The sequence below is a fragment of the Onychomys torridus genome, chromosome 5 (assembly GCF_903995425.1).
Source record: "Onychomys torridus chromosome 5, mOncTor1.1, whole genome shotgun sequence".
Classification (NCBI taxonomy): domain Eukaryota; kingdom Metazoa; phylum Chordata; class Mammalia; order Rodentia; family Cricetidae; genus Onychomys; species Onychomys torridus.
Window position 1 is genome coordinate 90986896 of NC_050447.1, and position 21392 is coordinate 91008287.

At 46.9% G+C, this 21392-nt stretch overlaps 1 protein-coding gene across 1 annotated transcript in view; it reads right to left on the minus strand.

Annotated features, from left to right (window-relative positions):
• The window catches only part of Disc1 (DISC1 scaffold protein), a 195218-nt gene that overhangs the window by 168230 nt on the left and 5596 nt on the right, over nucleotides 1–21392 (minus strand). The window contains exons 2-3 of the mRNA XM_036189228.1: nucleotides 7738–8717; nucleotides 5903–5972 (exon numbers count right to left, since the gene is read on the minus strand). Of these exons, the coding sequence (XP_036045121.1) occupies nucleotides 5903–5972; nucleotides 7738–8717 (1050 nt within the window). The remainder of the gene's footprint in view (nucleotides 1–5902; nucleotides 5973–7737; nucleotides 8718–21392) is intronic.

Sequence of the window (21392 nt, forward strand, 5' to 3'; positions counted from 1 at the left end):
TCAAGACCAGCCTGGGCTGCACAGTGAGATGCCACCTCAAACAAAGACAGGATAATTTTTCACTTGTCTGTCTGTTGCTGTAATAAACATTCTAACCAAAATCAACTGAGGGAGGAAAGAGTTTACTTGGCTTACACTTTCGGATCACGTGTTCTTTGTGGAGGGGTGACAAAGCAGTAGCTCAAGCGAGAACCCAAGGCAGAAACCATGGAAGAATGCTGCTGGCTAGCTGGCTCACACAGGCTCATGCTCAGCTGGCTTTATTATACAGCCCAAGACCACCTGCCTAGGGAGTGATGCCACCCACAGTGGGCTGGATCTTTCAGCATCATTTAACAAGACATTTAATCAAGATAATTCCCCACCAACACACCCACAAGCTAGTTTGATGTAGGCAATTCCTCAACTGAAGCTCCCCTGTCAGATGAGTCCAGGCTGTGTCAAGTTGACAATTAAAATTTAAAACTAACTAGGACGATAATCAATGTTGGGGCTTCCTTAAACCCAAGACACGTTACAGTTTTATTTCCTCAGTGTCATTCAATGTCATCCAGCAAAGCACCAGAAAACTAACAAGAAAAACAAGATCCTGAAATCTACCCTGCAGAGAAGAAAAACCCATTCACTAAGATGTTTAGAATATTCAAACTTCAAATACTGCACTGTAATTTGCATGCTTTACAATATAGCTTTCTTTACCCCATTCACAATTTTATCTTTGCATCTTGAAAGAAATCAAATCATGCACAATGAGCTTCTTATTGCCATATAGAAAGTAAGAGCCAAATTATCCTGTCCTGCCTTCTGCTTGTTCCTGATGCTAACTGCCAGCTGAGGTTACTCAGAAGTCTCAGTTTCCAGTGCTTTCTAACATGTATGGGCAAAAGGAAGAAAGGGACCCTATCCTTCCAAATGCTGAGCTGTGGGTGCCTCGTATCCAGCACCATCACATTTACTCCTCTCACACCAGGAAACAGGTTTAGCTCTCCTGTTTCATCCTGGAGCAAACAGTGCCCAAGAGCAGACAGCAGGACAGCCACCTGTCTCCTCACCCATCCCAGGACCGTCTCCTGCACCTGCCAAGCCATCCCCATCCAGGAGACAGGGAGATGCTAAATATTTCACAACTCATGTTCACCATACCTCAACTGAAAACATACAGAAAACGAAAACAAATGTATACATAAATGCATTATCAACAAATGTTTCACAGCTCATGAAGGTGTTTTTAAGGATCTCAGGTTTTGAATAAGTTAATTGTTTCTGTCACTTTGTGCAAGAAGTAGAAGAGTCAGAACGCTCTGCCAGTAGAAGCTATCAATCAGTCAACTCAATTGCAGGTTGTGGTCCAATCACTCTTTGTTGTAATACATATAACACGCAGCTAATGGATGGAGTTTTTCCAGAGCTCCACATAGAAACCCTCTTTACACTGTCATGATCAGACGTCAATCAAGGGCTACTTTGTGTATTAGCTAGTTGCTGTGACAGAAAGAACTCAGTGAAGAGAGGGTTGTTTGGGCTCATTTTTCAGGGAGATAATCCACTGCAGCAGGGAAGGCATGGGAGTGGAGATGGTTCTTCTCTGCACCAGGGATGCACAAGACTACTGGTCACATTACTGTCTCAGGCAGGAAGATGCCAGGAACAGAAATGAGGACCAGGCTACAACCCTCAAGACCCATCCCTCCAGTGAGCTCCCCCACCCCCCATAAAACTTCACAACCTCCCCCAAACAGTGTCATCACCTGGGACCAAATGTTACACACACAAACCTCGGAGGACACGAGGTTTTGCTTCCTGGGGCAGAGTAGGACAAAAGTCTCTGGGAAATGGGCAACCAGGGCGAATTAAAACTGTAAGTGAGAGTGGGTTTGGGAGGTATAGGTCTATATCTAAGGCACTGCTTCATACAGTCGAGCAAAGGACTTGGAGATATAGTCTAGTATGGATGCGTCCTGGGACGGCCCCACTGTTCAGCCACCATAGGGTACATTAACACAAGCCTAGTGGCACAGCCAGCCACACCCTTACCTCCACATTTGGTGTGCATTTTGCCACACCCCTCAGCTCCTCTATGTACTACAGGCTGCATCACTGTTCTGTTTGCTACCCCTCAGCTCCATGGCGCAGACTCCATGGCATATTATGCTGTGTTCCTCAGCCCCATGTTGAAGCCTGAAGAGCCCTCTTGGATCCACAGTGGAGCCTTGCATTCCCCTCTGCCCCATGCTGCCGCCTGCCACATCCCTCAGCTCCAAGGTGCACACTTGAACAGCACACCACTATGCTAAACCCCATAGGCAACTTGATAAAACATATGTAGCCAATTGTAACACCAATGCAAGCATTTGCACACTTAAATATATCTAAACATAAAAGCCCGCAACATTCAGGTTTCTCCAAAGGTATATTGGGGGATGGAAGAAACTGTTTAGCAATTACTAGCATTTACTGCTTTTGTAGAGGACCCAAGTTCAGTTCCCAGAAAACCTCTGGCCCCCATACACTTACACACATATACACGTGAACACACACACACACAGGGGGGTGGGGCGGGCTAAGATCGTAGGATTTTTGCTCCCTCCTCACAGCCCCTCCTTGCTCATTTGGGGAGCAAAGTGACGGACATGGTTACGGTGGGCATAGGGCAGAGACTGACAGAGTACAGTGTGGGGATACATCAACATAGGAACAACAACATGCAAGGTCCTTGTAGGCAATCTTCTCCTCCCTCTCAGCCATGTCTTCGAGTTCTACTCCACACCCCAGGGTCTGAGCAGTGGTCTCTCCCAAGGTCTCATTCCCACCCCTCAGCCCCAACAGTCACAAGACAAGCATTAATGTAATGAAGTCCAAGTGCCTTTTGGGAAAAGATCCCAAACAAACATTGAAAGTATTATTCTTTCTCCCCACGCCTCCCCAGGTCTTCCCAACTAGTGGCAAAGATGAAAGAAATAGGAACTTGACTTTTTGGTGAAGGAGAGATGGAATCAGAGTCCTTAGGAGGTTTCCCAGGAGGCCTCGTAGGGTAACCTAGCTGTGATTTTGATTAGAACATGGAACTTTCTGTTCTCTGCCAACCACATCTTTCTCCTGAGCCCACAGTGAAAGCAGAAAGAAAGAGAAAAAGAAACAGAAAGCAAGGGACATACTGCTGCCCTGTAACTTTCCTGCATGTGCACAGGCACACAGAATCATTGCACACCCTTTCTGAGATTGAGAACAAGTATACTGTTGTCTATACACAAAAGGAAACAAAGTTCATACAGGCTGTGTGAACAAATCTCGACAACTCTTCCAAAGTTTTTAGGAACACTGGAGATACCAGGTAAGAAATAAAGTTATATTCCTGGGTCTTTTGACAGATCTCATTACAATAAGTACTCTTTGATGTCAGCTGAGGTCCCATTGACCCAGAATCCTATCAATCTATGAGAATTCACAGATCCCTGTATTAGTTACTTTTCTTGCCACTCTGTTCTTCTAACAAAAGCAACTTAAGGAAAGAAGGGTTTATCAAGGGATTTCAGTCCATTGTGGAAATGGTGGTGGTGGTCCATGGCAGCAGGAGCATACGGCAGCGGGTCACTAGGATTGGGTCTTTGAAGGATATACTCACCTTGGGATTTGGTCTGTGTTCTCTGCCTTCTGGTCAGCCATGATGCAAGACCCTCTACCATATGTTCCTACCACCATGGATTACCACCAACACTTCCATGATGAACTCCAGGGCAAAAGCAAAAACAGATGCTCTGCCATGAGCAGTCCCTAGTGCTTTCTCCTCACGTACTCTAGCTGGTGATAGTGTGGGTACCATGGCATCTTAATCCTTCATGAAGCATTCACTGAATGTCCAGTAACCAGATACACACTTCACCAGGACACTTAACATACAAGTTCTCAACATGCAAGCCAGATGCGCAAGCCCGAGGCTTGGGAAGAATGAAAGTAGTGTGGGTGTGTGACTTACTGTGGACCAATGAACCTGTCCTCTCTATACACTCCAAGGTCCCAGACAGCCGCTCCATCAAGACTCCCAGCCACTGCTCTGGGGCCTGACCCTCCATGGAAGAATTCCCAAAGCCACAATTCCTCCTCCTGAGTCTTCTAGACGCGGGAGAAAATTGCACAGTGCTAGGTCCATTCCAGAAGCTCTGAGCAAGTAGCCACTGACACAAAATAAGGAAAATGCCAGGAAGGATGCCAAAAGAGGGTGCCTTTTCTTTCTGACTTCTCTGACAAGAGCATCATCATTTCATTCCCAATGTGTGGCAAGGATATTGAGAGGAGGCAAAGAGGTGAGGTCATGGCTAGAAAAGGAACCAAGTCCAGAAAGGTCTATGTCTTGGGGTCTGGGGGGTGAGGGATTTCCATACACGTGATGTGGTACTGGGAGAGCTTTGTCCTGAAGGAGGAGAGACTAAGACTCAGCTCTTGGTGATGAAAACAAACCCACGCAATACTGCACTAGCTGGGAGCATCAAAATCAGTGCTGTCTTTTACAGACACAAACCAGTAGTGAGACAGGACCCAGGAACTGTTGGCTTCTTTTCTACTCACAGTAGCATGGACCCCGGGGTCTATCATGGAGGGTCCTTGTGCCTCATACCTTCTGCTCCCTCTGGCACTCATCCTTCACCCAGCATTATGTGAAATCTGGTGGCCTGCGGATGGAGGTATAAGGGAACCTGGAGAAGCCCACCTTCATCTCCAAATCCTCTCACTCCCTAAGGAGCAGCTCAGTGGCACACACAGTGGGGACACTGTGCAGCTCTGCTCTGAGGAGGAAGTTCCTTTCAAAGGTCACTCACAGATTCCAACATGATCCCAATTCCAATAGCTCAAGGCATAGTCGATGGAGTAACAGAACCAGGCCAAGGGGCAGCAGCCTACACTTCCAGAGAATCCTTGCTGTGCATTGTACTTCTTGGCCAGTCCTGGATCTTAAAGCAGGCCACCAGCTACACAGCTGCAGTATCTGTCAGCACTACGGATGTCTGGAGGATCTTCAAGTTATTATAAGCTCTCTTCCTTCCCCCCACACACAGCAGAGCTCTTAAGGCTCCTTCCAAACCAGCCACCCCTAAAAGCTCCCCTTCTCCACCTACCTGTGCCCAGTCAGCACCCCCTATTTCTGGCCCAACTCTTGTCTGGCTCCTCATTGGTTCCTGACCAGCTCCTCTTGCTCCTGACCTCATGTTACAGCTTGTCCTTCTTCTCATGGATATTTCTGACCATGAGGGGTTTCTTTGGTACTGCCTGACATCTCTCTCTCTCTCTCTCTCTCTCTCTCTCTCTCTCTCTCTCTCTCTCTCTCAAGATTTATTTATTATGTATACAGCATGTTTGCCTGCAGGCCAGAAGAGGGCACCATATCTCATTACAGATGGTTGTGAGCCACCATGTGGTTGCTGGGAATTGAACTCAAGACCTCTGGAAGAGCAGCCAGTGCTCTTAACCTCTGAGCCATCTCTCCAGCCCCTGCCTGACATCTCTTGAATGCAACTCATTTCTGTATCTCACCCTGGAGAGCATGAAGCCAGAAAGCTCCATGATGATGCCATCACCCACATCCCAGAGACAGAAGCAACACCTTAATTTCTCCCCTGCCGCCCCCATATGTGTCCAATTGGTATAGTTGATGGATCCGTGAGTCATAGGCAGGTCAGTTGGTGATGAGTTAGTATGCTTCTTACAGAGCAGAGCCTTCCTGGCCAGTCAATAAAGTCCAACCTACCACCATGTGGTTGATGCTCCAAAGTCCCAGAGCAGAGACTCTCAAAGGAGTCAACCACACAGTTCGCAGGGTGAGCGAGGCAGAATCCAAGAAAGAGAGGAAAGAAGACAGATAGATGACGGGGAGAAGGACAAAACAGTCTACAAACAGATTCAAACTCACCTTTATCGTAATCACCATCCTCAATTGCTTTTTCTTGAAGTTTCTGGAGCTTTAAACTTAAGGAAGTGACCTGTGTTGGTTTGAAGGGGAAACATGAGAAATAAATTATATGTAAGAAATTACATATAAGAGACAAATTACAAATAAATTTCAGTAGGTTCATTTTGTGAAATCTAGGAGCACCTAAAACTATTTCAAAAATGGGCTGTCAAGATGGCTTGAGGGTGATGGCCCCTGCTGCCAAGCCTGAGGACCTGAGTTTGATTCCCCAAGGCCCATAGAGTAGAAGAAAGATCTGACTTCCACAAGTGTTCTCTGACCTCTACAAAAGTACCATGACACACACATGCACAAAAATAAAAAATGTAATTCAAAAATGAAAACCCTGAAAAGCAACAGCATTTTTTTAAAAAGGAAACTATTCTAAAAGTGAACTTCTATTTAAACTATTCTTTAAAAACACACAAATAGACAGTTTTCCCATGCCAAATGCAGGTTTCTTTTTAATTAAAAAAAAATTACTTGAACAAAAAGCAGAATGGAAGCATGAAATCCCCAGAAAGACTCAGAATGCTAAAAATACCACAATGTTATGCCATTAGCAGCATGAAGAGCCATGTGGAGAGAAGGAACACAGACTGCAGGCCAAATGGCCTCTGCTCTAACCTCAGAGCACAGCCATGAAGATAAACATGGGAACTAAAAGAGCAGCCAAGAGGAGCCAGGCATGGACCACCACAGTCTCCAGGCCAGCCCAGGAAGGGCTGCAACCCTGCTTCAAGGGCCCATCACCGGGAAGGTGCTGTCTTGGGCTGCACTTGGAGCTCAGTGGTATGCACCTAGGCCTCTAGTTCCATCCCCAGCACAGAAAGCACTGGATGGGGAGAAGAAAGGAAGGATGAGGAAGTAGAGAACCACCAGCAGCCACACCTTGCATCCCAGAACAACGTCCTAAAGGGCTGTGGCCAGTACTTGCTTCTAAACACTGAGGCTGGGCACTGGGGAGATGGATCGGTCAGTGAAGTTCTCGCCTGGCAAGTGTAAGGACCTGAATTCAATGCTCAGAAGTTACACAAGCACAGCGACCCATGCTTGCAATCCCAGCTCTGGGGAGGAGGCTCACTGACCTAAATGGTGCACTCTAGTATAGTGACAGGAAGTTAGGATGACACCCAAGGTTGTCCTCCAGCCTACACACACACACACACACACACACACACACACACACACAGGGGCGTGCGCGCAAACACATGTTCACACCAAAAGAGAAGTCTCTTTGTAGGAGGACCCACCCAGCCCAAGCGGCAAGTGAAGCACAGCAGGGGAGGATGGCCACTCTCACGCTTCCCAAACTTCAGCTGACTGTCTCCCTGACCCTCCCAGGGTCTTATTTTACCACATTTCTTTACTGCAGGGCAAGGGGAGATGGCAACAGGAAGTCAGCTCTCTCCCCTTCCACCACGTGGGTCCTGGGAATCAAACTCAGGTTGTCAGACTTGGCAGCAAGTGCCTTTCCCCACCGAGCCATCTTGCCAGCCCCCAGGGTCCTATTTCAAAGCAGAGCTAAGCTGAACAAACCACACTGCAGGTCAAAGGTTGTGGGGAAGCGTGGGCCCCATCAGCAAGTACAGGCCAGCACCTAAGCCACACCGGCGGGAAGCAGAGAGCAGAGCACCCATGTTCAGCTGCAGGGGGACAGAAGTGTCACCACATCTTTTCAGTCAGCCATCCGAGGAGCCACTGAAGCTTCCAGGTAGAGCTCTCAGTCAGCTGCCCACTCCCTGCCTCCACCCAGCACAGGGAGTTGGGGTAACAGTCTCCTGAAGGACACACACCTCCAGCTGCCTGTGGTTACTCAGCAGGTAGTCCTGTAGCATGGGCTCCCATTCGCTGAGCAGAGAATCCCATCCTTGGGTATCTGTCCAGTCGCTGCCCTGGTCGCCCCACCCATCAGCTGAGGTCGGGTCCTGGGATGAGAAGCCAGTGTCCAAGGGAGAGACCAAGCCACATTCTGGCTTGCTGCTGCTCCCTGTCACCTGATCCAAGTCCACCAAGCCTGAAGCAGCTTGAAGACTGACGGTCCAGAGATGTCGAGGGTCCTCAGCGGGCCTGTCTGAGCTGGACGCTTCAGCTGCCATGTCTTGGGGGCTCTGATGAAGGAACTCAGCCTCTCTGGATGGTAGGCAACCTTCTGCTTCTCCACGTTCTCCAGCAGCACCAAGGGAGAGTCGGATGAAGCTGAAGCTGGATGTAAAGGTGTCTTGGGAGCCAGGAAGAGCTGGGATGTCAGCAGAGCCATTCAACTCTGGTGATGTCAGAGCTTTCACAGTTTTCGGGCCCCTCGATCCCTCGCTCCACGCTACATCAAGGCTAGGGGCCAGGGTCTTAGAGCTGTCAGAAGACAAAAAGTCTTGCCAACATCCACTGTCCCCAGGCCTGCATGGCCTGGTTAGCTTCTCAGGTAATTTGTTGCCATTTCTGGAATGAAGTGCAAAGTGCACTGGCGTTTCTCTCGTAGAGCTCTGGCCTGGGTGCAAGCAACCCACAGAGGCCACAGCGGGGGCAAGCGAGCTCTTGAGAAAAGGGCTGCCCACCACCTGACAGCGGCTGCTGGGGTCGAGGCCACACTGCCCAGCCTTGGACTGTGAGTAGTGGGACTCCTGGCCTGTCGGCCCTGCTGAGATCTGGCATGATGTGCTCACCACTGGAGAAAGGAACCCGATCCCGGGACCGGCTGTGCTTCTCATGTAGCCTGGTCTCCGTGTCAGCCGCCGCCTCTGAGGGGCTGCCCCAGGCGGTGAGCCATGCCCACTGTCTGAGAAGAGAAGAGAAAACAATACATGTTATTGACTCAGTCGGAACCACACGTGGAGGACATGCCAGATATAACAGGCCATCTGTGAGTACACCTATCGAAGATACAGCATATCCTAAGCCAGGCATGGTGGGACACACCCATAATACATTGAGACTTGAAGGCAGAAAGATCAAGGTCATTCTCACCAACATAAAGAGTTCAAACCTAGCCTGAGCTACACGACCCCCTGTCTTGAAAAATTAAAGAAAGTTGGTGTTCCTCTGCCTATGTCCAGCCCTGCCCAGCGTCCCAGCTCTTGGTTGGCAGAGAAGCAAGGCTCTACTGTATGTCTAACAACATGTCAGGCCAGGTCCAGGGGACACAGCCTTGACAGCTCCCCAGCAACTCTTTAGTGCCTAGGATGCATCAGCATGTCCATCCAGGAGAGGACTTGGGAAAGTAAAATATCAGCGTGTGACTCCATGCTTCATTCCGGTCACTACTGATCGACACTTGGGTTTTCATTATCCAACTATCCGCGTTCCCACATTCCCAATGCATTCCTGGGGCCTTTGTGGCTGGATGGGGTTCAAGGGCTGCCCCTCCTTTCAGCTCACACAGTAGACTACTGGGCCAGAGTCCTCATCTGGCTATCCTGAAGAAACAGGAACAGTGACAAATGATGTCACCTCACTGTCTGGTCCAAGCCTAGTCATACCACTTGCTGACTTGCTACAGGCTATTCAACTTCTCTGTGCCTCAGTTTCCTCCTCAGTAAAGGGGGGGAGGTCTGGAAGGACCCCTTGTAGAAGGTTCTCATAAGCATCAGTATAAACAGTTTAGAACAGTGTGATAAAAATGTTAGTTACAGGACTAGTTAGTTACAGCAGGTAAAGTATTCACTGTATGTGAGTTCAATCCCCAGAGCCCAGGTAAAGAATTCCAGGCATGATGGTGCATGCTTGCAATCCCAGTGCCGAGGAGGTAGAGACAGGAGGATTCCTGAAGTTCATTGACCAGCCAGTGTAGCCAAATTGATGAGCTATATGTTCAGTGAAAGACTCTGCCTCAAAAATTAAAGACAGAAAGTCTGGAGAGCTGGCTCAATGGTTAAGGCTGCAACTAGGCACCAAGTAACCTTGCTAATGCCAACTTCAAAGACATGGACTAGAAGAGCAGGCTTGTTCAGCCATACGTTATGCCAACAGAAATGGCAAGGGCAGGTTTTCTTTCTTTTTTTTTTTAATTTATTTATTTATTATGTATACAGTGTTCTGTCTGCATATATATGCCTGCAGGCCAGAAGAGGGCACCAGATCTCATTACAGATGGTTGTGAGCCACCATGTGGCTGCTGGGAATTGAACTCAGGACCTCTGGAAGAACAGCCAGTGGTATTAACCTCTGAGCCATCTCTCCAGCCCAAGGGCAGGTTTTCTAAGGCCACCATCTTCAAGATATAGATGGGCCTCTACTCCACAAGAGCACTAATTGCTCTTGCAGAGGACCTGGAATCAGTTCCCAGTATCCCCATGGCAGCTCACAACCATCTATAACTCCAGTTCCAGGGCATCTAATGCCCACATCTGACTTCCCTGAGCACCAAGTACTACTGTGGTACATATAAATACATGTAGAAAATACACTAATATACATAAAGTAAATAAATCTAAAAAATATTTTTAAAAATTAAAGATAAGGAAAAGACACTCTGTGTTGGCCTTTGATCTCCATATGCATATGGGCATGGGCACACACAAATATCTTCCTATTAACAAGGATATACACATTTGCAAATACCACACCATATATCCACACAAAGCTGAGTGTGGTGGTACACACCTGTAACCCCAGCTCTGAGGAGGTAGAGAGACAAGAGGATACCTAAGGTTCACTATCCAGACAGCCTAGCCTAATTGGCAAGTTCCAGGTCACAGGGAAAGACCCTGTCTTACACACACGTGGAAAAATAATTAGAAGTTTGTGATAACCCCTGAGGTCCCGGGTTTGACCTCCCAAAGCCTAGCTCAGCCCTGATCCTTGTCTTCCTCCAGGCTCACCATTTCTCCTTCCTCTGGGTACCCAAACAGGGATGGTGACTTCAATGACAGGCAGTCAAAAGACAGATTTCTGTTCCTTGTTACATCATGAGAGCATGTTTGCACCATTTTAGCCCTGGAGTGGCCAATGTGGGGCTGGTCATTTGGGCACCCTAGCTGTCCTTCTGTGTGTCACCTTCCCAGGATGATGCTCTCTGCGGCATCAGAGCCCCCACCAGCTTAGAGCACTCACCAGGGCTACAGAATACAAGAGAGAACAGAGGGAGCCCCACAAGAACAGCTGTCCCTACCACCCCTTGTAAAACTGGCAAGAGATTTACTAAAGAACCAGGAATCCAACTTACAGTTGTTCTGGCCACAGTGACCAGCAGAAAATGCTCACAGCTTCACACCCTGAACAATAAATCCTGTGAGTCTATATTGTCTTTTGGGTTAAAAGACTTCAAATTACTTTGTAACCCAAATACCATCCCTTAAATAGCTCTCATGTTGTTCAAAGAGCAGTAGTAGGTAGAGAATAACTTGCTCAGAAATGGGTTCTTTCCAAATACCTATTCGATCTTACCTGTATTGCCCTCCTGGGACCCTGAGGCCATAAGCCCCAGCTGCTCCAGCCAGGGCCACATAAGTCTGGAGAGCCACAGGCCTACTGCCCACAGGCTAAAACCAGACAAGTGTCTACCTGGCTAGGGACATGACTTCATGGTAGCACATCTGCCCATCATTCAATAGGCCCTGGGTTCTAGCTCTGTTAGCAGCCCACCACCAACACACACACATACAAAGTATTTATAAAACACAATGGGACACAAAGCAGAGCCCACTTCTGGAGCTAACTGCAGACTCATATGTCCCATCCTCTGTGGAGGTGACCACAGGTGTTCATTCTAACGCTCAGGCACTAGAAGGTAGAGGATTAGACAGACACATTGACATCCAGGCCTGAAAGGAACTTCTGGAATGAGCTAGAAGGTGCAGAAGAAACCTATGCAGGCTCTAGGTCAGGTTGCTAGAAGATTTCTAGCTTTCCACAACCAAAGTGTGCAATTCCCACCACACACACATACACACACACACATACACACACATACGCATACACACACACATACACACACACATACACACACACATACACACACATACACACACACATACGCATACACACACAGACACACACACATACACACACACACGCATACACACACACATACACACACACATGCATACACATACATACACACACACACAGACACACACAGACACACACACACCACATACACACATACACACACATACACACACATACACACACATACACACACACACCACACACACACATACACACACATACACACACACACAGACACACACACACCACATACACACATACACACACAGACACACACATACACACACACACCACACACACACATACACACACATACACACACACATACACACACACACAGACACACACATACACACACACATACACACACAGACACACACATACACACACACATACACACACATACACACACACAGACACACACACACATACACACACATACACACACAGACACACACACACACACACACACACACACACATACATACACACAAAAACACACACACCATTTTTTTTCTTTTTTTTTCTTTTTGTTTCTGCCTTTGTTTCTCTTTTTTTTTCACCCTTGGAGTCTTTGAGGTCCCCTGGGACCACAAATCAGTTCTCACTCATAGATCCTTCCTGAAACATGACCTCATGGGTTTGCTCTGGCTTGCAGCTGAGGGAGGGCTGTGTTATGGTTCAGCGGGAGAAGACTGCACTTCCTTCTTACTGAGCACAGTCAGCGCCGGAAAGAGACTCAGCCAGACAGGAAGGAAATCGAGGCACCGCCAGGGTGAGGCCCAGAGTGAGGGCTCTGTAGGGTGGCCAGGAAACAGATGTGCTCCCACTACTGTGGAAAAGCCAGGGATGACTTCATTCTGCCCACCTGACCTAGGAACAGCTGTACCAAGAGAGGGGCCTGGAACAGCCTCTTTAGTATTACGCAGCATCCTGTTCCATAAGAGACAGATTCTGGGGAGCAAAGCACAGAACCTCACCTCCTCTCCCAGCACAAACCATCTGACACAGAACCCCATCTCCCCCACCCAGCCTCATGGCTCTAAGATTGAAGGGAAAGGACAGACACATGTTTAAAACCAATCTAGATATCAAAGGGCCTCTCTGAACGGTCCAACAAGTCCCTGAAAAGCCTGGCTGGGAGAATGTTCGGAGAGGGAGTTGGGTGATTAGGGGAGGAGGCAGGTTCTCAAGGAGGCAGCTTAAAATTCAACAACTGAGTTCAACCATCAATCCTCAGGGTACTGGTCACTGCTCAGTTAAAATGAACCAGACAGCAGCTGAAGGCTGTGCCTGTGTGACTAAAGATGTCCAACATCAGATGCTTAAAACTGGCCAGAGCTAAAGAGAACCCTTGTGACAAGAGTTGGTTGTGTTCCCTGGCCTAAAGCTAGGCAACACCCAGAAGCTCTGTTCCCAGTGTTAAACACAGCTAGCAGGCTGGAGAGATGGCTCAGAGGTTAAGAGCACTGCTTGTTCTTCCAAAGGTCCTGGGTTCAATTCCCAGCAACCACATGGTAGTTTACAACCATCTGTAATGAAATCTGGTGCCCTCTACTGGTCTGCAGGGATATATGCAGACAGAACACTGTATACATAATAAATAAATAATTCTTAAACACAGCTGGCTATCTCTTCTCCACCCATTCAGAGTCTGTGGCCACACAGAAAAGCCTTTGCCTGACTACAAAATTTAAAACCAATAGTAATAGAATTAGATTAATTATTTCTTCCTCAATTGCTCTAAGAAGGTGACATGCCTTTAATCCCAGCGCTCTGGAGGCAGAGCCAGGCAGATCTCTGTGAATTCGAGGCCAATCTGGTCTACAGAGCAAGATCCAGGACAGGCACCAAAACTACACAGAGTAACCCTGTCTCAAAAAACAAAAAAGAAAAAGAAAAAAAGAAGGCACACTGCAGGCCTGGAGAGATGGCTCAATGGTTAAGAACACTTGATGCTCTTCCAGAGAATCCAGGTTTGATTCCCAGCATCCACACAGCAGCTCACAATGTCTGTAACTCCAGTCCTAGAGGATTCAATGTCCTCTTCTGGACTCTGGGACTCATTTGCACATAACCCCCACATACTACACATATACACATAACTTAAAAAATAATAAAGAAAAATGTTTAATATTATAGCACAGAAATGCTACAAATAAAATAGCAAACTTCTCTGCCATGCCAGCAAACAAGTATGCATGCACATCCTCATCTGAGCACCAGGGTGGGGGGCTGTGATGGCTGTTCTTGGTTGTCAATTTGACCAACTGTGAGGGATTTTTCTAGATCCACCTTCTGGTGGCTCTTTGCCTGCTTGCCCTCACTCTCAGTGACAAGTTCATTCCTTCATGGAATTAGAATTTATTTCCTCAGGATTCCAACATGTACTGAAGGCCATCCAAGACATCCAGTCTTGTGGACTGAAAAACTACTGGATTCTTAGACTTTCCATTGGAAGACAGTCATTGTTGGACTAGTCAGACTACAAACTGATAAATCTCATTTTTATATAGAGAGAATCATTCTATCAGTTCTGTTTCTCTAGAGAACCCTGACAAATAGAGTAACCAAAGGAAATTTCTAGAGCAGAGATAGAAGTGATACTGTCATACTCTTCTCTCTTTGTTCTCATAGATGTCCACCGAAACGTGAAATAGTAAAATCTAGTCGTTGTTATTTGCTAACTCCTAACAGGGTATTTTGAAAAACATGAGCTTGGAATTTTGCCTTTCTTTATTCCTCTCCAAGGCTTCAATTTATTTTCTCCAGGATATTTTCAATACTTTTTAGTATGCTAGTATATACACAAAAAACTTTGCCATTTTTACCATCTGTAAGTGCTAAGGTCAATGGTAATGGGTACATTCACACTGTTGTCCAACCACCACTACCATCCATCTGCAGGACTTTTTAAACAACCTTCCAGACTAAAACATGGTCCACATCAAAGACTGGCACTCTTGCACCTCTCCCTGATTCCAATGAACACCATTCTACTTTCTGTTGGAACAGATTTATTAACTCATCAGCCAGAGATCAAGCCTGTTCTAGAGTTGGAACAACCTGAGACTCCTCCAGGGAAATTCCAATCCCTTGTGGACCATTATCCCAGTACTCTGATAGCCAAGGAGAGGAGCACAAGCATCTCTTCAGAATATCTTTGTTCCTCCAGGACAGTTACTAGAGTGCCCCCCATAATATGATCTCACGGACCCTTGGTCCCCACCCTGCCCAAGCCAAAAGCTTCCAAACTCTGATCTACCTTTCTGGGTCTGGCTTCTTCTCCTAGACTTGGAGCACTGGCTGATGCTAGAGGCAGGCAGTCAAGGGTTATAACTCTGCCACAGGTGTCAGCTCACATTCCCTTAAAAGAGCCACACCCATGTTGAAGATTCTGCAAGACTGACTAAAGCCTCATGATTGTGAAGAGTTGGAATGTTACAGATCCAGAGCCAAAATTATCCTGAGCTATCATTAGTCCCTTTAATAGCTATTCACTGCCCACTCTATGTTTGATCTAATATCCTTTTCTTTTTTTTTTAATTTTTTTTTTTCTGGAGCTGAGGACGGAACCCAGGGCCTTGCGCTTGCTAGGCAAGCACTCTCCCACTGAGCTAAATTCCCAACCCCTCTAATATCCTTTCTTATCAGGTAAAACCTTAGAACATTAACTTAGAACATCATCAGCTAAGACTTGTCAGCAGACAGCATTTGAGACCTACAGCAGAGGCTTCCCTGCTTTGCTAGAACCAGCCTATCTGCAGTCCCCACCCCTTTTCCGATCTACACCTGGATGTATAATTTTGGGAGGGGGGTAGCTGTATGACTAGAAACACTCATGTGACCTCTTCCACATCAGAACACATCCTTCAGGGCAACCCAAATCCATGTTCCCTGGCCATGAGCACACACACTGAGTTCAGAATAAATTCCTTTATTCCTTTTGGAGCGAGTGCTGTGTTTTGTACCAACACAGGTACACTCCAGTGTTTACCAGGCAGCCTCTCTCGGCTGAGCTATTAATTCTCATAAATGGTTGTCTTTTTCTGTGCATGTAAAGTGCTACTCACAAAATCCAGCCTCCATCTGAACCCCCTCAAGAATGCTGCGGGCTACAGATGGGTGTCTCTAATGAATCTTTTAACTGCTGCCCTAATGAAATATGGATGAACCAGAAGGAGCACTCTCTGTTGCTCTTATCTCAAAACAACTCAGCAACTTGGGTTTCTGGCCATATGTTTGTGCAGCAAAGAGTAGCACGCTCCTGAATCCGACATAACAAAGGAGCCTTTACACAAGTTATCTGCAAAGTTCTTAGTTCTCTTTTTAATGTCACATTTTCGGCAGGAGCTCATTTCCAGGGCTCTCTAAACGCCCCACTTTGCATGCCAACTTGGAGATGTGTTTATTAACAAAATGATTCCAAATTATCCACGTGGCCCACGGAAATTCTTCCCTGGAGACTGCAGCGCCCTTCAAGCAAACCCTTACTTTGTACTTCATTTTCATAATACTCAGGATGTGAGCCCACATCAAAGGCTTATGCTGATCTTAATGCCTGACCCAAACGATAACATGACAACAGCATCGTATGGTCCTGCCAGGAAAGGGGGGCGGGTGCGATGCTTTTTCCCCATGCCAGCTCTGGGTCCTGGTGCAGGCACGTGGGGGCAGTGGAAGGAATCGGCACTGCATGATGACCGGCTGAGGTGGCATCTGTACAGTCTTGGGTGGTAGCAGCTTGCCTAGCATGGGAGCTGTGGCTGCCATCTGAGATGAAATATAATACAATTAATTGTCTTTTACAACTGTGGGAACACAGTCCAAAAATGGAGTTGTGCGAGAAGAATTCTGAGTGCTTGTAAGAAAAGTCCAAGAAAACAAGACAAGTCTTGTGACCGAAGATTCTTCGAAGCAGAGAATTGTTCTTAGAATGTGTTTTCACGCTCCTCCCAGGTGTAGCAGATAGGAGTGAGTTGACTTCCGCTGTTGTTATTCATGTGCCTCTATGGAAAAACATGTTTTTGCCACGTGTGGCTTGTCCTTATGATTATACACTTTACTCGGGTGACGCTTCTTAACCCTCACAGTTATGCCTGGTGCTCTGAATAAAGTTGGCTGTTGCATGAGACTTCAGTCCAACTCATTTCTAGGCCCCACTCTCCTAGGTTCACAATGCCAACTATAACTATAAACATACGACCTCTTGATTCTTCTCGAAAACTTCTCTAGTGTTGGCCCACCAAGATGGCTCAGTGAGTAAAGGTGCTTACTGCCAAGTCTGACAACCTGAGTTTGATCCCCGGGACAAACATGGAGAGAACTGACTCTAATAGGCTGCCATGGCGTGTGCAGGCGTGCATGCAAGTAAATGTAACAAATTTTTACCTTCTCTAGTCTCACTGATATTGAAACTTCATGTATGCTTTGACATCTGCATTTTATTGATGTTTTTGTTGCTGTAATGATTTTGCATAGTTGAGCATAGAACTCAGGGCTTCATGTGTGCTAGGCAAACACTCTACCACTGACCCATGTACATAGACCCTTTTCACCTTTTGTAAATTTTAAGACAAGCTTTCATAAATTGCTCAAGCTGAACTTGCTCTGTAGCTCAGACAAGCCTTGAACTTATAATCCTCCTGCCTCAGCCTCCCAGGTAGCTAGGATAACTACCAGTCAATGTTTAACTTCCATGTTCTTCCACACGTTGAGAGAACGCACTCACTAGACAGAATGGCTCCATTCTAACTGATTTGAACACCATTAGCTTTTGGAAATGACAATACTGAGGCAGGGGGCTGGATTTCAGTTAACCTGCTTGCTACTTGAAAATGAAGAGTTTGTTTCAATGGATAAATACCTAAGGGGAGAGACCACAGGAGTACTCAAAACGTTTAAGAGTAAATTCTTCAAGAACTCATTTACATTTAAACTGTGCACATTAGTTACTAAGGAGTCTCGGTTCTTCTTGTCTTATGATGCTTCCACATGATGGGATCTTGAAGAAAGCAGTAAATTTTACTTAGAGTGGGTGTGTGAGGATGCTTTGGTGTCTAAACATCTGAAGAGGGCCTTGGATACAACCGTCTGTTTCCACATTGTGGAAAACACAAACATCTCCACCCAGCTCTTTCTGCAAGCTTCAGTACCAAAGCAGCGTGGTTTATGATGGTTAAATTATTTAAATGAGATGCCAGTGTCTCTTGCAGTCACTGCCATCAGACAGATATTACATAAACTCTCAGATCAGGGCCATCTGCCAGAGTGGGCAGAGAGCCAGAGCTGCTGGCTGCTCCCCGAGGGCTGGGATTCAGAATATGTTGGTGGCTTGTGTGCAGATATCACATCCAGGTGCAGACCTGAATGATGCCAGCTGACCTGGCAGGTTGAAAATCAAAAGGACAAGTGCCTGAGCAGTGCAAAGCTATGCCTCCCAGGAAGGGAGTGAGTCTTAGGGCAGAGGTCAGTGAGCCAGCAAGAGAAGCAGCATCCAATGGTCTCCCACTGCCTTGCTCTGTATAATCCAGGTCTCCAGTAGGAAATGGTCACAACTATCAAATCTCCATGAGGACAAGACATTGAGCACCCTAGACTTCCAGAAGACAGAACAATGTCATCCAGAGTTCTAAAGTCAAACTGGCTTAAACCAACCCTAACCCCTCACAAAAGACCTCTTCTCCCAACCTTGATGTACTCATCTATGGAAAGCTAATTCTACTAACTTTTTGGGAAATCATTAGAAAGATGTGGGGATAGTGAGTTCATCTTCCCCTAGAGATCTGCTTGTCCACACTGCCTTCCCCAGGGTGGGAAAGCAAGCTTCAAATGCAATGGTGAGGCACGTCTCCATGGTGCAGAGAGCTCTCTGCCTGCTGTGCCAGCTCTCCCCACCTTCCTCTGGTTCCCAAGGTACAAACCACGAATTCATCTTCTCTGAACTTCCTATGTCCAGTTCCATGCTGGTCAGCATGCTCTGTGAGCCTTCTGTCTTCAGACAATGCTGCTTTTCTTATTTGAAATCCTCCTCCAGTCTGCCTTCCTGAGACCTCTCTATGCACCTCTGATCCCAGCTGGAGCCCTGGTGGGACAGATGAGGCATTCTAAAGAGAGACATGTATGTCCTGCCTCCATGCTGGGAGAGAGCAGAGGCAGTTGCTGGGAGTGGAGGCAATGGAGGCAATCTGAGGCCCAGTCACCTCCCCCACCCTGTGCCACGGGCCATCATGTGTGTTCAGATTCACATGTGTGTATACATAGACATGTGCATATGGAAGTCAGACAACCTTGGCTGCTGTTCCTCAGGTGCTGACCATCTTTTTTATTTTAAATATTTGTCATTGGCCTGGAAGTTGACAAGTAGGCTAGGCTTGCTGACCAGGGATCCTCTATCTCCAACTCTTGGCGCTGGGATTACAGGTGCACACTACCACGCACAAACTTTTTTATATGTGGGTTCTGGGGAAATAACTCAAGTCTCTGTGCTTGCACTCTAACCAAATACTCGGTCTCCATAGCCCCGATCATATTCTTTGCACAGAGTCCACACCAGCTGTGTGCAGCCCACCAAGGTTCTCAGCTCTTCGTTATCAACAGTATCTTTTAAAGAAAGATTTTCTGTTCCCACCCTTACAGTTGGAAGCCTCTAATCAGCTTTGTTTTAAATCCACCAATTTGGAGATTATACTCCTGGGCACATTTTCAATTACCCAGCTTATCTTGGGAGAGAACCAGAAAGGATTAAACCTTTCCAGCCTCCAAGAAAGCCCCTGGTGACAGCGGAGGGGAGGGATGTTTGGATGGGAACAGGGACTGGGTGGATGCAGAAGGACTCAGGGATGCTACATCTTTCCTAGACTCGTGGGGAAGGCTCATCTCAGGGTTGGTTCTGGCAGGTTTGTCTTGTCAGGCTCTGTCAGTTCCTGTACAGGTTTACTGAACTGTGCTCCTCAGCAGAAGCTTGGTTCCTGGCTATGAAGCAGTAAAGCTGCCTTCCTCACAGGACTCAGCACAGGGATGGGTCCTCTGCGGACCAACAGTCTCTCGTGCACCACAGAGATCTGAGGCCACAGGTACAGGCTGCTCACAGCCTGGTAACCAGGCAGGCAGAATATCGGTAGTTCCCACATGCCCTGGCTTTTCTTCATGTTTAGATGGGGCAGTGCAAGGAGAGACACACTGTCAACTGTCAAGTGCTGTGGAAATGAAAAGTTTCACTGGTGTGCCTGCCTAAGATGGACAGCCCAAAGGCTTCTGGAGCAAATATTATTACAGAAATAAGCCAGTTATTGCCTGCATTACTCGGGCCCTACTGTCACAGTCATATAGATATGATGGGGGGGAGGGTTTTAAAAAGCTCAGAACACAAAAGGTATGAGAACATTCAAAGCCTAATGGATACAAACCATGTATGCACCTATTAAGCAACAAATATGGTCTACATTAACACATGTCGCTTGACCCTCCTCAAAACCTAATGGGGTGAAAGCCATGGTTGCCCTGGATTTAAATCAAGATCATAGCAGCCTGTTGGAGCTCAGAGTCACAGCGGGCAGGATCCTAGAAGGATAGTTCACGTAGTCAACTCTATTCTGCATGCAACAGTCCCTGTTCTGGGATATAAGGAGTATGGAGTCAATTCTTACTCCCACAGCTGACACTGGACTGCAAAGGAGTCTGTGTGGCCGATTCTTATGGTCCTCAAGAGGTGGGCTGCTAAATGAAATGGTAGCTGAGAGCATAGACTAGTCCAGCCTCTCACAGTAAGCAGACTGCCAAAAACTAGAAAAACCTGAAGCCAGGTGTTGTGTAGCACATATCTGTAATCACAGCTGCTCCCATGGGCTCGAGGCACGAGGACTGTGAGTTTGAAGCAGGCCAGGATTACATTGTAAGATATTGAAAGAGATAGGGGAAAGGGAGGGGGGATGGGAGCAGAAGGGAAAGAAAACAAAATAGCTGTCCATCTTACAGGAACATTGGTGAAAATGTTCGTTTCCAGAGCACTTGACAGTTCACAGAGCGTGGCTTTTTGTCCTGTCCCATTTAAACATGAAGAAAAGCTGAGGTGCATAGGGAGAGAGAGAGAGACAGAGAGAGAGAGAGAAAGAGAGAGAGAGAGAGCGCAAGAGAGCACGAGCACAGGAGGATTCCCTGCATAGAATCCTTGGAATTTGAAAATGTGTTCAAGCATGTTTGGTTTCAAGCAGAGGCTCCTAATGAACTATCCCTCCTTAGCAAACTGTCCTTCTAGGTCAAGGACATTAGACATAATCTGACAGCTACACAGAACTAATAATGTGGGGAAAAAAGGAAACTTCTGGAGAAAGTGACCAGATCAAGCTGAGCCAGTGTTTCTCATCTGCCAGGGTAGCATGGCCACAATGGCTGAAGGCAGAAATTGTGAGTAGTTACACATATCATTACTGGAATAGACTTAAGTTCACATCTGTGGTCACAGGACCCTAACTCGGGGTGATGGTTAATCCTTGAGTCAACTTGA